Below are 15,704 nucleotides of genomic sequence, written 5' to 3'. Positions count from 1 at the left end.
TAATTGCTTTACAATGGTGTGTTAGTTTCTGCTTTATAACAAAGTGAATCAGTTATACATATACGTATGTTCCCATATCTCTTCCCTCTTGTGTCTCCCTCCCTCCCACCCTCCCTATCCCACCCCTCTAGGTGGTCACAAAGCACCGAGTTGATCTCCCTGTGCTATGCGACTGCTTCCCACTAGCTAGCTATTTTATGTTTGGTAGGAGGCAAGAATATACAGTGGAGAAAAGACAGCCTCTTCAATAAGTGGTGCTGAGAAAACTGGACAGCTACATGTAAAAGTATGAAATTAGAACACTCCCTGGCTCTCTTTCTTGGCCATGCGGTGTGACCCTAGGAAGAGTCTGGCTGTGCTCTTGGGCTCCGCAGTCGTGCCTGCACCCTTCACCCCTGTGGCCGCCCCTGCAGAGGAAGACAGTAACAGACCAGGAGAGAGGGCCCCTGCTCCCTTCAAGGAGACGTGGAGCCTGCTGAGACAATCTCTGGTCCATTCTCCGTGGAAAACGAGACCTTCTAGTCTCTGCCCGGGGCGCCTTCACACACCTGCTCTGAATTCAGCCTTTTTGCTTTCAATCTTTCTTCTAAGCTGGTTTACCCCACGGGCTCCTCTCTCTCCCCCTGCTGGGGATGGGCTGCCAAGGGCTTTAACTGGCTTCTGAATGCCTGGGGCTTGAGACCAGCATGAAGCAGAGAGGGCAAGTTTGAGCACAGCCAGAGGCCTGACGGAGCCCCTGGCAGGACCCCCTCCCAGCTCTCGCCAGCCAACTCTCAGCCTGCAGTTCCAAGGCTTGTCTCTGCCCCAGGCGGGTGACAGTCCCTGCACGGGGCTGGACTTACGTAGCTCAGAGCCCTGGTAGCCCAGCTCCAGATTTCTTCCCAGCTCCACTCCTGAACCCTAAATCAAGGCTCAGCCCAGAGGCTCGGGGGGAGTAGCACCCTGCCCCCGTGGCTGGGCAGGGAGGCAGGGCGTGCTCCAGTGACTTCAGCTGCGTGGCTGAGGTGACCACGGCTATGGAACCAGATATCTGGTGCCTAGATGCCAGGAAAGTTCCCCGAGCGATGAGCTCCAGCTCGACCCCTGGTCTGAAGGATAAGGCTGGGAAGAACTTTCTGGCCTGTGACGCCCGTGGGACAAGGGCTTGGCGCCCTTGGGGTTTTTTTGCTCAATCACTTTTTTTCTCACAAGGGAAACTCCTTTTGTTTGTTCAGAATATAAAAAGAATACCTCCTCACTGTTAAAAACTCAGGCAGTTCAGAAAAGCACGAAGAAGTAGATCCTTTCTAACAAAACTCAGGTTTGTTTGGTATTGTGGAGTTTACCAGGCATTTCCCCATCTATTAGCTAATAGAACTCCACCATAACTCTGTGAAGTAAAGGGAAAGAAGACGATTAGCTACACGTGCTCACTGTTCGCCAGGCACTGCGAGCCTGCTTCTGTGTATTATTTAATCCTCGCCATGACTGTGAAGCAAAGCAGAGTTTCTCAAACTTGAGTGTGTATCAGAATCACCTGATGGGCTTGTTAAAACAGACTGCTGGGCCCAGCCCCAGAGTTTTTGATTTGGAGGTGAATCTGGGCAGGGCCCGAGAATTTGCGTTTCTAACAGAGTCATATATGGTGCTTTTCTTGCTGCTAAAAGAACAGGCGGTGAAGGGTTTGGGTTTTTCCTCCCAGGCTCCTCCCATGAGTTTCACTTGTAGTTCTGAGTGTTTGGGAAGGGCATCCCAAGCCCCAGGTGATGTTGGTGCTGCCCTTCCAGGTGCCACTGAGGTAGATGCTATTACTGCTCCCATTTTGTAGTTGAGAAAACCGAGCTCCAGAGAGGTTGTTACTTTCCTAAGACCATTTATCCAGAAAGTGGCCTAGCTGCTATTTCCAGGAGGTCTGCCTGGTTCTGGGCTTTGTCCACTCTCCACTTCTTCCTCATGGTTTTCTGTCTTACCCGTCCCTCGCCCCCCATGACACTACACCCGCCTTTAGGAACAAATGCTAGCTTCCCTAGTTTTTCACCCAGCTGGTAAGGCCAGCTGTGAATATGAACATGCAGGCATTTGGGCAGCTACAGGCCAAGATCCTCCAGAACACACAAACCTCAATTCTGCAACTCAGGAAAGATGAGAAATCATGACGCGCGGGTAGACCACACCACATCCAGGCAGACCCTGGATGTCACAACTTCAGTTAGAAGTAACTGGAACCATAGCACAGATTTAATAAATCACAGCGGGTTGGATTGCTAAGCCTCGAGGGAAATCCCCAAGACACAGGGGTTAGGGATTCAGTTCCCTGGTATGAAAAACATGTTTTGGCCTTTTTTGTTCTCTCTCCCTCTTTCCCATAAGAGTCCTTTGTGCCTCTTGTCCTTCATCCTCAGGATGGCAGTGGGAACGGGGGAGAAGTCACTGGGGTATTGTGAGTTGTCCAGGCCTCTACCTTTGGTAAAGACGACAGTTCTCCGTAATAAAATCAGCCTATTAATTGCACATGCTCCCTAACTGCTGTTCTAAGTTCTCCCTTTAGCTCTAATTTAATCTGTTTTTTATACTGCCTTTGAGTGTGAAGGTCACACGGTGCCTTTGCCTACTACAAAAGTAAAGCTTCCTAGCTTCCTTGCATGTGTTCCATGTCTTGTTCTAGCTTGGGAAGGATGTCCCGAACCCCAGAGATAGTTTGTTTATAGTAACTTAATATTCCAGCAGATGCTGGACAGAAGGGGGTGGAGGTGGGAGCCTGGAGAACCAATGAGGTTCGCTCCAATGGAGGATCCCTTCCTAATTCCCAAAGGAAATTCTTTAAAACAGAGCGTCTGTTGTCTGGGAGAAAGGAGAGCAGTTAAGGAATGAGGTGGCAGTGCCTGGTCACAGGGAGTCCTGACAGAGCCCGGGACCAAGAAGCTGGGCAGGAGGGCCTACGAGCCCGGTGCCCAGCACCAGCAGGCTAAGCTGCCATCTTTCCAGCGTCCCCGATCTGGGATGGAGGGGTGGATGCCTTGCGAGACCCTGACGTGGGGAGAAGTGGGACTCATTCACCTGCCAGGAGGGGGGTTGGCTTCCTCTTCCCCTTACATCTCATCTCCCACGACGGTTTGTCTTATTTCTCCCAAATGATGAACAGTGGTATTTGTCTGTTTCTGAACTAGCTCACACTGGAGGAGCACCAGAGCAGTGTCTGGCATCCTCTGGGATGGAGCCCCATGTCCGTTCTCTGCTCACGTGATGCGTTCCTGGGTCGTTAGCTTCAATACAGTCACTCCTTTTGGTTGCTCTGTTATTTTGAACACGCTGAGGGTTTTTTGGTTGTTTCTTGTGGGAGGGCTGAAAAATCTCTTGGGGTAAGGATGACTCTCCCAGCCAGCTGGAGTTTTTTCACTCTTTTATTGACTATAATATACATACAGAAAAGTGCACGTATCGTAAGTGAACAGCTTGATGGATTTTCACAAACTGAACACAGCACCCGTGTCAAGGGACGAAACGTGACCAATATGCCCTCCTTCCAGTCACCTCCGCACCCCAAGGGCAACCGCTACCCTGCCTTCTAACAGCAGAGATGCACTTGAGCAGATTGGAGTTCAGCCTTCTCTCACGTGTCAGCCTGACTTGCAGTTGCCCTCCATTTCAGAGTTGGTGGCTCAGCAGGATTGAATTGGGGCTGATTGCAGGGGGTAGGGCTCTGACCCAGCACATCCCAACGCGTACCCAGCTGCTGCTCCAGCCACCCGGGAGGAGCACTCAGGGGCAGGGCTGGCTCCATCCTGGCTGCCAGACGGTCCTCCTGTCTGCAGGGGGCCATCCGGGAGGTTAGCCTGGTGAGTCAGTGTGGAGAGGGGATGGGGCTCGAGTTCTCTTTCCGTGTGCTTCTAGAAGTCCTATCATGTGTTCCTGGAAGCGAGAGGCCCGCAGAGTAGGATGACTCAGCGGCATCTATGTGAAAAGTAGCTGAGGTCTGCGCCCTGGGAAAACCAGCATGTGGCCTTGGGTTGGACTTGCCCCATTTGATGCAGCCTGTATTGTTTGGAAACCATCCTTCCCTCCCCCGCTACCCCCGGCACCTATGCCAGGCTCTCTGTTTACTTGTGTGACTCCAAGCACAAGTGCCAGCTGCCAGCCTGGACCTGTTTGCCTCCTTCACTGGCCCCCACTGACCTGACTCCACATCACGTGTGCTCATTTCACTAATAAAAAACCAGGTTTGCCTCTGTGCTCGCCCGCATGCATGCCATGCATCTTTAGACTCTGCCCTTTGCTTCCTCAGCAAAGAGCTGCTCTAACTGTACGCAGGAGGGACAGAGGGCTGGCCAGCGCTAATGGTCAGGAAGAAGTGCTTCTGGACTGGTCGGTGCGGCTGGACAGAAAGGCCCTCCCTTGGGGAGCACCATGTCATGCCTAAGTGGCAGTAAGATTTTCCTCCTACACCTTCTTGACACCGTGTCTCTCTGTTCTCCGTAACTTCCTCGCCCTGCCTAGGGGCGCTGTCCCGCAGACGAAGGGAGCCCTGGGGAGACGTGACTTGTGTCTCCACTCCACCTGGGAAGCCAGTAGAAGAGGTGTGGGGCAAGTTACCTCTGACTCAGGCTAGAAAGTTCTTGGGAACCATCTGGTCAGTGGTTCTCTAACAGAGTGCCTAAGAATCACCTGAAATAGACAGGTTTTTCAGGTTCCCTCCCTCCCCCAGATCCAGGCTGCGGCTCAGAAATCTGTATATCTGAAAGGCATTCCAGGTGATTCTGATGCAGGTGAGCCCAAGCCATAGCTTGAGGAACACTGATCTGGATAACCCCTTCCCCAGGTCACAGATGGGGAGAAAGCAAGACCCCGAGGGCTCACGTGCTTCCTCCAGACCATATGGAATAAGGTCCAGAACTTGAGTCCCACCTTCGTTCTGTGCCTACACTGCTCCTGTCTCCTCCCACACACTGAACCTGCCCAAGGGGCCCTGATCCCCAGACTGCACGAATTCCTCCTTTGTCAGGTCTCTTGCCCTACCCTTCCCTCTTACTGCCGCCACTGTAAACTGGATGTTAAGATACAGAATGGGGTTTCTTCAAAGGCCAAACACCTTCCGGCCTCCCTCCCATCCTTCCTCTTCCACCACCTACCACCCCCTACTCTCCTTAAAATGCAAATTACCCCCTGCCCCGCCCCTCCATCCATTGGACAAAGTGGGAAGAGCCTGGCCTCCCCCTCCATGCTGCCCCTGATTCTTTTTTTAATTTAGAACAATATTTATTAATGAAATATATTCACCTTAGAGAAGTCCATACAACACTCTCAATAGAATAGAATACTGTTGACACAATGCAATCGTTATAGCTTTAACAACATGTTACCAAAAGATGGACATACATGAAGCTTTTATTTGTGGTAGTGAGGGAAATAACATTCAACTCCAAAAAATAACGATGAGATACACAGGCGTCGAATTGCCTTCTCATATTAAGAAAACGTGTAGACACAAAACTATTATTATTTTTGAGAGAAGTAAAAATCTATTCCAAGAAAACAATGTATCTTGATAATAATAGTCATAGTCTACTTTTATTGGGTGCTTGCTGTAGAACAAGTATCAATACTGTGCCAGCCCATTTCACATGGATCTCACCATTCGATCCTCACAGTAACCCTGTGGTTGGTACCATTAGTAGAAAGTCTAACATAGGCCTTTAGAACAGCAACAATGCCTTCCTGTTGCACAATGTTAGTGTTTTGGGGGGAAAAAAAAGGCCTGCTGTGTCTCATGTTTTTCTCTCTGTATTTTGGGATAATTTAAAGTATTAGCTAAATGTTGTTGAAAAACATTTTTTTTAGTATTTTGTTTTATTTTGCATGTTTTGGTAAGGCAATCACAGGATAAACATTCAAACTTTACGGACAGTGAAAAGTAACTCTTCCCTCCCAGAGCTGACCCCTAGTCCCTCAGTACTCCTTTCCAGGGGCCGTTACTGTTTCGGTTTCTCCTGAATCCTTCTAGAAAAATTCCGTGCAAACACAAAGTTACAGTGTACACACGTGGTGCCACGTATACACACTATACCTGGCTTTTTTCATTTGACCACCTAGCTTGGAGATGGGAGATGGGCCAGCATCCTTACTTACAGACCTGCTGCAGTCTTTTAATACGTGACCCAACCTATCTTTCTGACCTTAGAGTCCATCCCTCCCCTGTAACGACTTCTCTACATGTTTTCCCTCAAATGCCGTCTTGCTCGTTCTTGCCTCCATTCATGTGATACCATCATCAACTTGGCCAATAGCACTTCCTTCCCATCGTACTGAATCCTCCCCATCCTCCAAGGTCCGGTTGAAAACCCTCTTCCTCCAGGAAGCCTTCCTTGACCATCTAGCCCTAGCACTCTCGTCCTCCTCTGAACCATCAGAGTGCTGAATCGTTTACTTGTTATCTGCTATTATTACCTATTATATTCTGCTTGGAATTGTGAGCTTTAAGTAATTCCCATCTACAGACCACAGCCTATGCTTCTAATTACCCACCCACTTAGCAACGTGCCTTGCCCATAATAAGTACGTAAGGGATGTTAGTAGCAGTGGAGCCATGCAATGCTAGAGCCAAAGAGACCTTGGCCTGGAGGTAGCTGGTTGATTAGCTCAGGGACTTTTCTCTGCCTCTCGGGCTAACAAACATCCAAAGGCTAACTAGCAAATCCAAATCAGATCTTTCTCTGGATTCTGCTTCCTCTGTAGTAATCAACTTCCCTGCCTGTCACCACCCTTCCTGTGCGAGTGAGGCTAGTTCCACCCTCCTGCTCCCCATAACAATGTCTCTTGCACATCCCTCGTTACTCAGTCCCAAACAAGTCATTATTAACATTCCTGCGCTTGCCAGTGGACCCTAGAGCTTGACCCCCATCCCCGCTCCAGCTGATGACCAAATTTCCCATTCATTGCAATACATGAGCTAAGCCGATTTCAAGCTGCTTATCTCGAAACCTCTTTGCACACTTGATGTCCCTGTCTCTCCATTTAAGACAAGCATTCCTCTTTCACTAAGGACTGACCATCACTGCTTGGTCCACTGCTTGCTTACAAACACGGCAACGAGAAGTTAATTCTAGACACACTGGCAGCTTAAGTTCTCGGGCCTGAGCCTAACTTTCAGAAAGGAGCCCTTTATTCTTTGTTTACTGTAGAATGAATGTCCTCCAGAGGAGAAGGGCACTCTCCTGCCTAGGGCCCTTGCAGTCTGAAGGTAACCTGGGCATCCTCACCTGGGTGGTTTGCAGGAATCTGAAAGCCTTACACTGTGACTCGCAGTTCAAATGCACAAAGCAGGCTCAGCTCCTTGGAGAAAGAGCTGTCTGAGACCCGTGTGGAGCAAGTCTTTAGAGAGGACGTTGTGCCCTCTTTTAACAATACCAGAACTGCTCTCCCCAACCCCCCCAAATAACCTCTACAGATCAAGAAGTTTCTGACTTTCTCATTAAATAGTCATCTCCTCAAAAAAGTATTTAAGATCTCTACTTACCTATATAGGTCCACTTGGATCCTGCAAAGAAGAAAAAGAAAAAAAGCGAGTAAGTACAACTGAGCTTGAACAAGTTAGAGAAAACATGGCAGATTTTATTTTTAAATGGGTGAAATTGAAAGGAGGTGGATGCCCAGAACTTCAGACTTTTTCAACATGGAGAAAAGGGAATCCTTATGCACTGCTGGTGGGAATGTAAATTGGTGCAGCCACTATGGAAAACAGTATTGATCTATAGGTTGCTCAAAAAAATTAAGAACAGAACTGCCATATGGTCCAGCAATTCCACTCCTGGATATTTATCCAAAGAAAACAAAACACTAATTAGGAAAGATATATGCACCCCTATGTTGATTGCAGCATTATTTACAATAGTCAAGATATGGAAGCAACCCAAGTGACCATTAATAGGTGAATGGATAAAGAACTGAGATATATATATATATATTCCATAGAGATATATATATGGAATATTACCCCGCCATAAAAAAGAATTAAATCTTGCCATTTGTGACAACCTGGCTGGACCTAGAGAGTATTATGCTAAGTGAAATAAGTAGAGAAAGACAAATACTGTATGATTTCACGTATATGTGGAATCTAAAAATCCAACCAAATGAGCAAACATAACAAAAGAAACAGAGATACAGAGAATAGGTGGTTTCCAGAGGAGAGGTGCATGGAGGGAGGATAGAAATAGGTGATGGAGAGTAAGAGGTACAAGCTTCCAGTTGCAAAATAAATGAGTCACTGATATGAAATGTACAGTGTGGGGAATATAGTCAATAACTAATATCCTTGGATGGTGACATTTTAATTGTATAGAAAAAAATCACTATGTTGTATAATAGGAGCTAACATAGTGTTGTAGGTCAATATACTTCAAAAACAAACAAACTTACTCATAGAAAAAGAGATCTTATTTGTGGCTACCAGAGGCAGTGGGTGAGGGCAGGGGGAGTTGGATGAAGATGACCAAAAGGTACTAACTTCCAGTCATAAATAAGTACTAGGGATGTGATGTACAACATGCTAAATATAATTAACACGGCTGGACGTTACATATGAAAATGTTAAGAGAGTCCTAAGAGGGGCTTCCCTGGTGGCGCAGTGGTTGAGAGTCCGCCTGCTGATGCAGGGGACACGGGTCCGTGCCCCGGTCCGGGAAGATCCCCCATGCCGCGAAGCGGCTGGGCCCGTGAGCCATGGCCGCTGAGCCTGGGCGTCCGGAGCCTGTGCTCCGCAATGGGAGAGGCCACAACAGTGAGAGGCCCGCGTACCACAAAAAAAAAAAAAAGAGAGAGTCCTAAGAGTTCTCATCAGAAGGAAAATTTTTTTTTCTATTTAATTTTGTGCCTATATGAGATGATGGGTGTTCACTAAACTTATTGTGATAATCATTTCATGATATATGTAAGTCACATCATTATACCGTACATATTAAATTTATACAGTGCTGTGTGTCAAGTATATCTCAAACTGTAAGAAAAAAATTCTTTTTAATTAGAAAAAAAAAAAACCTTTTTCAGAGTCCGTGTCAGAACAACTGCTTCTCAGAGCAGCTGTGCTCCCAGGGGAGACAAAGCACAAGGCAGTGATTTTTTGCAGGGGCCCAGGGGTCAGGGAGGGCGCTTCTTGATCAAAGCCTCCCATATATCTTAGAGAAGCCAAATTTCATCACCTGAATGGGTAATAAAGTCACAAGGCTCAAAACTCAAAAGCCACCAAGAGGTACACAGTGAAAGTGATTCCTGCCACCCGAACTCCCTGCTTCATTAGACTTAGTTTCACCAGCTGATGGGAACGCTTGCACAGTGTGACTGCACATACAGGTCTCTGTATTCTGTCCCCCCCGCCTTTTTGCATTGCATCTTGCTTTTTCCCACTTAACAACACAGCCTGGAGAAGAGTTCACCTCAGTACATAAAGAGGAGAAAACTAATCCCCAAAGGAAAGTTTTTCTTTGAGGAAGCTGCCACCCTCATCTGAGTTAGAATTCCAGGGGCAGTGGCAATGTGGAGGAGAGGTCCTGCCAGGAATATAATGAAAGTCACCTATCACTTCCCACTCCACACCCTTCACTCATAAAAGTCCTTTGTGCTGACAGCAAAACATAGTTTTAAAAAGTCATTGCATAGCACACCTGAAACTAACACAACATTGTTTAATCAACTATGCTCCGATATAAAATACAATTTTTTTTAAAAGTCGTTGCATAAATAACCAACAAGGACCTACTGTATAGCACAGGGAACTATATGCACGGAACTATCTTGTAATAACCTATAAGGGAAAAGAATCTGAAAAAGAATATATAGATATATGTATAACTGAATCACTTTGCTGTATACCTGAAACTGACAATATTGTACATTAACTATACTTCAGTTTTTAAAAAGTCGCTGCAGAGCTGTGCTCTCATTACCCTGCTGGCACACCTCCCTCTTCATCTCCAGGAGGAGCCTGAGACCCCAAACTGAGACTCAGGGTGTCTCGGGACACATCACAACGAGGGGACTGTTCAACTCCTATGTCCCTCTCTCCCAGCTTCTCCCAGTGCCTCTGAGATTCTCGGCCCACCAGGGTACTGATGCAAGAGGAAGACTCACATCTCCTTTCTCTCTTGGGAATGATTTGCAGTAAAACTTACCTGACCAACCATCTGGTAGTCACTTATCACAACTGGGCATTTCCTACTCAAGCCAATGGTGGTTTTGAAAAGCGAAAAGAGGATTTTGTTTGTTTTTTCTTTGTAAGCTGGTTTAATGTCCTATTTTTTTGTTGTTCTGTTTCATTTCTTTGCCTCGGTCTTTTTAATTTTCAAATTCAATTGGCAATTTTTCAAATTACACGTGTACATGGTTTAAAGAGTCAGATGGTTCTATAAGGCTTTTAATAAAAATATTGGTCCCCCGACATTCCCTAGTCACTTTCCTGTTCCCTATGGCAACCACTGTGAATTCTTTTAAAATGATTCTCTTGGCATTATCTCATCTCTATAAAACATGCCCATGTTGTGCCTTCATGATTTGCTTTGGTTTAGGCATTATTTGTTGACATCCCACTTTGGAAGAGATGGATTGAGGGCTCTTTCACATACCTGCAACCCGACACCTCGTTTTATAGATGAGAAAATGAAAGTCCACAAGGAGAAGCGGAAGATCAGTGCCTGCTAAGAAGCATATCTCCACATTTCCCATCACTTCCCACGAACTTAGAGAATCTTTGAGTCTCCTTACCAATCTTTGGGGTAGAGGGGGGAGTCCAGACCCCTTAGAGTATTTGATCAGTACTATGGACCTTTCCTCACTAAAAATGCCCACTAACACAACATTGTAAAGCAACCATACGCCAATAAAAATTAATTTTTAAAATGCCCGTAAGCTTGGACACAAAATTTCATGTACAGTTAACTTAAGGAGGTCCATAGAACCATGTTAGGTGTTTTTTTGTTTGTTTTGTTTACTGTAAGCTTCTTTGCCATAAACATCTTCGCCGCTGCATAATTAATTGGCATTAAGACAATTTTTCTGTGGAAGATCAAATAACTAGTTGAAAGTTTTGGTTTGACAGTTTGGTTTCCACTGGTTGAAGTGCATTAGCGTTTCTTGCAGCCAGTGCAGTGATGTTATTGATGTCTTTATCCAGCTGACCGATGACGATCATTTGCCCCAAGAGTTGGTTTCTCATTTTGAAACACACTACATTGGAGGAGAAAGAGGCAGAAGGCCTCGAAGGTGCAGAGTTGAGCCAACATTTCCCACAGAACTTTGAAACATCTGTCACTAGAGATGTGACAAGATGCCAAGAATACACCACAGGGTAGAGGCTTTGACAGTGCAACACAAAGCTCAGGTACAAACATGCATCCCTGTATTTGGAAACTGATACCTCTCTCAATGAAGGAAGAAATGTTAGCGAGAACGAAAAAGTGCACTGCCGAATGAGGAGATGAATCAACAAACCAAAAAGAAAAAGGTATAAAATACTATGAATGAAAGACTTGGAAGACAAATACTTAGGTACAACCCACAAAATAAAATCAGTTATTTGCACAGTAGTGCCATGAATCTACACACGTTTTAAATGTATTCAAATATTTTGTATTTTGCAATAAAGTCTTTTAAATTGTTAATTATTTATGTTTCACTGTGTCCTTTTTTAAAAAAATTTTTATTGGAGTTTAGTTGATTTACAATGTGTTAGTTTCCGGTGTACAGCAAAGTGAATCAGTTATACATACACATATGCACTCTTTTTTAGATTCTTTTCCCGTATAGTTCATTACAGAGTATTGAATAGAGTTCCCTTTGCTATACAGCAGGTCCTTATTAGTCATCTATTTTATATATAGTAGTGTGTATTATGTTAATCGCAATCTCCCAATTTTTCCCTCCCCTCTCCTTTACCCCCAGTAACCATAAGTTTGTTTTCTACATCTGTGACTCTGTTTCTGTTCATTATGTCCCTCTTGATATCCCTCTTTTACTTTTATTTTATTTTCTACAGCAAAATTGCCTTATGGGTCAATTAGTTACGCAGCGAAAGTGCTTGCGGCAAAGATACTTACAGGCGAAAGTACACAGGGCCCCACAGACCCCCTGAAACTTGCTATGGACCGGATGGGAGTTAATAGTCCCCAGATTAACCTCCTCTGAATTAGCAATTGGATGAAGACATCCAGAACTGTGGGGAACCCAAACTTGTATGTGACCCCCAAGTTTACTGCTACCCTTTTACTGAAACAGTAGTGAAAAGGAACAAAACAGCCTGGCTTTGGAACCAAGCTACAGAAGACTTCAAACCTCTTTTCTGAACATTTCCCCTCAGCGTTCTGTTTGAGGGCTTCTGTTAAAATAGAATCATGGATTTCAGAGGCAGAGGAAGCCAGGTGATTGCCACTTAGCCAGGCAGAGCACTTGGAGGCCCAGGTTGTGAAACCCCACAAAGAACGGGGAAGTTTGTCCTCACTGCTTCCCTGAGAGACATAGGCCACTCGGTGATCCTGGAGGCCACCAGGAAAAACATCTGCTACCTCTGAGCAGTCCTGCCTTGGCCAGAAATTTTAATTGCACCTGCACCAAAATCAAATCATGGCCTTAATAACCTGCATCTTCTGCTACTTTCCCCAAAGCTTGCTAAGCTGCGATTTCCATGTTGTTGCAGCTCTCATCCTCAGATGAGGTATCAGCATAATACTCTGGTAGGCTCAGGGCCCAGTGTGATCGAGTGCATCAGGGAGTGTAAGGGCTCAGGTGGTGACACAGGACTGGGCAGTTGTTCTTAAAAAGCAGCAGCATCAGAGCAATCTTTCCTGCCCTCCTTTCTCTGAGCGAACCTGCTTGGCCCTCAGGACTTGGTGCTTTGGGTATAAAGGGCTGTGCCTGGAGGGGCTCAGAAGCTGGAGTCCGGGGAGGAGAAGCACGGTAAAATGAAGGGGAGGGTGGGCTGAGTCAGGGGTTCTCATTGGATGAAGGTCAGGGCCCAGCCTGGTTCATTCAGTTCAGCCAGAACTGAAGGCAGGAAGATTTTATAAAGGAAGTGTGCCCCTTTGCTTTTTGGAAATGTCCCCTCCTGGTTTCCCACCTTTAGCTTTAGGGGCAAGGGTCTTCACAGAATTAAACTGACCCCACAGGCAGGCCAGGCAAAGGCCCCTGCGGTTACACCTCAGTAGCTTCCCGAGAGCACTGTTCCCTTTCCAAGAAGGTTATCTGTTCCATCCGGAGCCTTGGGAGGCCCGGCTGGATGCCTGTTAGAACCTGCAGACCCAGCTTATACTGGGCAAGGAGAATGTCCTGGGTGCCTTCGGAGAAAACGATGTTTACAGAGATTAGGGTCAGGGGTTCAGGGCCCTGCCTGCTTCCTGTCCTGGGTGCTAGCACCCACGTCCACGCAGCCCAAGGCTGCCCAGCTCTCCACACCAGGCTCAGGCAAAGCAGGCTCTGCAGAGTTCATAGAAATGTTCCCCTCCAGCAGCTGAGAATTCCTAGGTTATGTCTGGAAGATGCAAGGCTTCACCTTATTATGCCCCTTCCCTCCCTAACCCTGATGTTCCCCGGCGCCAACAGCTGGGAGTTTAAGTGCCCCAGGCGGAGGGCGGACCACACTCTCCCCCTGTTGCCCAGCTTAACCCCGCTCCACCCTGAAACCTTGGGTTTAATACTGACACTTTACACCTCAGCGAGTTTTGCTTTGACCTTGTCCCTGGAGACAATTAAAAAGCCAAGAAACCTGCCTGAGGCATAACAGAATTTTAAAAGCTGTGTTCTTAGAATCAAGGGGTAAGCAGGCTGCCTCCTCAGTGTGGGGTGAAAGTAAATTTTTTACTGAAAACTTTCCCCAGCCCGACTGGGAGAAGGGGGAAGGGAGAAGAGCGCGGGGGGAGAGGAGGGTATGGGAGGTCAGAGAAGCAGAGGGGGGAGGATGAGCTGCCCCCAGCGTGAGGGGAGTAACAGGCTTTCAGGAAAGAGGGCCGGTAAAGGGCTTCTCTCTCGTCCTGGAGCAGCTTGGAGCGATTTCAAGTCAATCAAACTTTGGGTCTCAGGGCAGCTTTCTTCAGAGGGGAATCTGTGTCAAAGTTTGCAGTTTTATAAATTAATTTCCACTTTTCTGTAACTACTTTCTTCCACCCACCTTCTGCCCCACCAGATGAGGAAGATACTACCCAGCCTTTCATGCCAGCTGGTGGACTCGAACTGAATTAAGAAGAATGGCAAAGCTGCTGACAGCCAGGCTCCCCCCCCCCCCCCCCCGCCTCCCCTTGCCCTGCCCCATGGGCACCGTGACCTCTGAGGGGAGGGGGCTCCAGCTTCCATGCCGCTGAGCGGGACCAATTTCCCACTGCCACCACCCAGCCAGGGAGGGTGGATCGTCCGCCATTCTAGTCACTTTGGGCCCTTCTGTAAGTGTTTCAACCAAGCCTGGGTCCACGAATGGTCACAGCTACAGATGTCCGTACAACTTGGGACAAACTGTCAAGGGCAGGAGCCACCACCCGTTACTCGGGAAGTTTCCATAAGTCACCCTCTACTCCCCCAGAAAAGCGCTCACCCAGCTGTGGAGAGGCAGGCAAAAGCCCTGACCTTGGCTGCTCTCTGCAACTCACTGCCCAGACCTAAGCCTACCGATGAGGCCCCTCCATCTCCTTCTGCTACTGGCTGGGCACCACCAGCCTCCAGCCCTTCAGGGTTCAAAGCCCTAATTACACTCAGAAATAAGCTGTGTGTGCTCGTCTGAGGGCACGCACACACACACGCGTACCAGAAGTAGAGCCCTTCTGGAGAAAAATAATGATTAAGGATGGGAGGCATCATTCCTTTGACTTGGAGGTGAAACAGTGGTAAAGAGCCTCTCATCCAAAGAAAAGCACCCACCACTGAGCAAACCCTCCCTGGTAAAGAGGCTGCCCAGAACACCCCGGTCACTCCACCATGTGCACGTGGATCGAGGCACAATATTTGAAATCCCGGTTCTGTTTCTCCTCCCCGGTTAGCAAATTCCCAAACCACCTCTCCAGAGCGGGAGTGCTCCGAGAACACACAAACATATTTTAATGCGAAGACGACGTGCGCCCTGGCAACCGGAGCCGATCCTGCATTCCACAGGAAAACGAAGCATCCTTTGTAAAAATGTGCTATTTTGAGACCATGCAGGTCCTTCCCCGCTCCCCCCAGATGATTTTTATCATTAACGAGCCCCGTGGAAATCCTTCTGCCCAGGTGTGGCTGATCGCTCGGGATTGTTAGGAAAGAAGAAACTTTACCGTTGTGTGGGGTTGGGTTAGAAGGCTGTTCCTTTAAGACCACGAGTAGGAGGACGGCAGCCGCGTGCAGGCTGCGGAGGGGCATCTTCTGGCGGCTGCTCGGGACAGGAGGCGGGCGCGGGCTGCCGGCAGCTGGGCTTCTCTCTCTCTGGCTCCGGCGCTGGGGCCGGCGGGGCGCGCACCGGGAGCTCGTGCGTGCAGCCGGGGCGCCAAGGGCGAGCACGTCAGTTCTTCGGGCTCCCGGCTCCCCGCGGGCTGCTTTTATGGAGAGACTCAGTCCTAAACGCATGATGTCACCGGGTGGAGGGTGGCGGGAGAACGCCCTGCCTACGGGAGGTCTGGCGCCCCAGTTCCAAGGTGAGTTGTAACCCTGACTTCAGCAGCTTTCCGCGGGACAGCGGCTCGGGCGCTCCCCGGAGCCGGGGCTGACCTGGGAACCCACTTCTCCGTGGG

At 47.9% G+C, this 15,704-nt stretch overlaps 2 protein-coding genes across 2 annotated transcripts in view; one reads left to right on the top strand and one right to left on the bottom strand.

The window, feature by feature from the left end:
- The window catches only part of APH1B (aph-1 homolog B, gamma-secretase subunit), a 111,192-nt gene extending 96,997 nt beyond the window's left edge, over positions 1-14,195 (top strand). The window contains exon 7 of the mRNA XM_079912029.1: positions 14,138-14,195. The gene's annotated coding sequence lies outside the window, so the exon portion shown is untranslated. The remainder of the gene's footprint in view (positions 1-14,137) is intronic.
- The window catches only part of CA12 (carbonic anhydrase 12), a 62,258-nt gene extending 46,706 nt beyond the window's left edge, over positions 1-15,552 (bottom strand). The window contains exons 1-2 of the mRNA XM_079912026.1: positions 15,252-15,552; positions 7,490-7,510 (exon numbers count right to left, since the gene is read on the bottom strand). Coding sequence (XP_079768152.1) covers positions 7,490-7,510; positions 15,252-15,540 — 310 coding nt within the window. The 5' untranslated portion in view covers positions 15,541-15,552. The remainder of the gene's footprint in view (positions 1-7,489; positions 7,511-15,251) is intronic.
- Positions 15,553-15,704: the final 152 nt, after the last annotated feature.

This window comes from Stenella coeruleoalba (genome assembly GCF_951394435.1).
Source record: "Stenella coeruleoalba genome assembly, chromosome: 2".
Taxonomy (NCBI): domain Eukaryota; kingdom Metazoa; phylum Chordata; class Mammalia; order Artiodactyla; family Delphinidae; genus Stenella; species Stenella coeruleoalba.
This window is presented reverse-complemented; position numbering and strand designations above follow the sequence as displayed.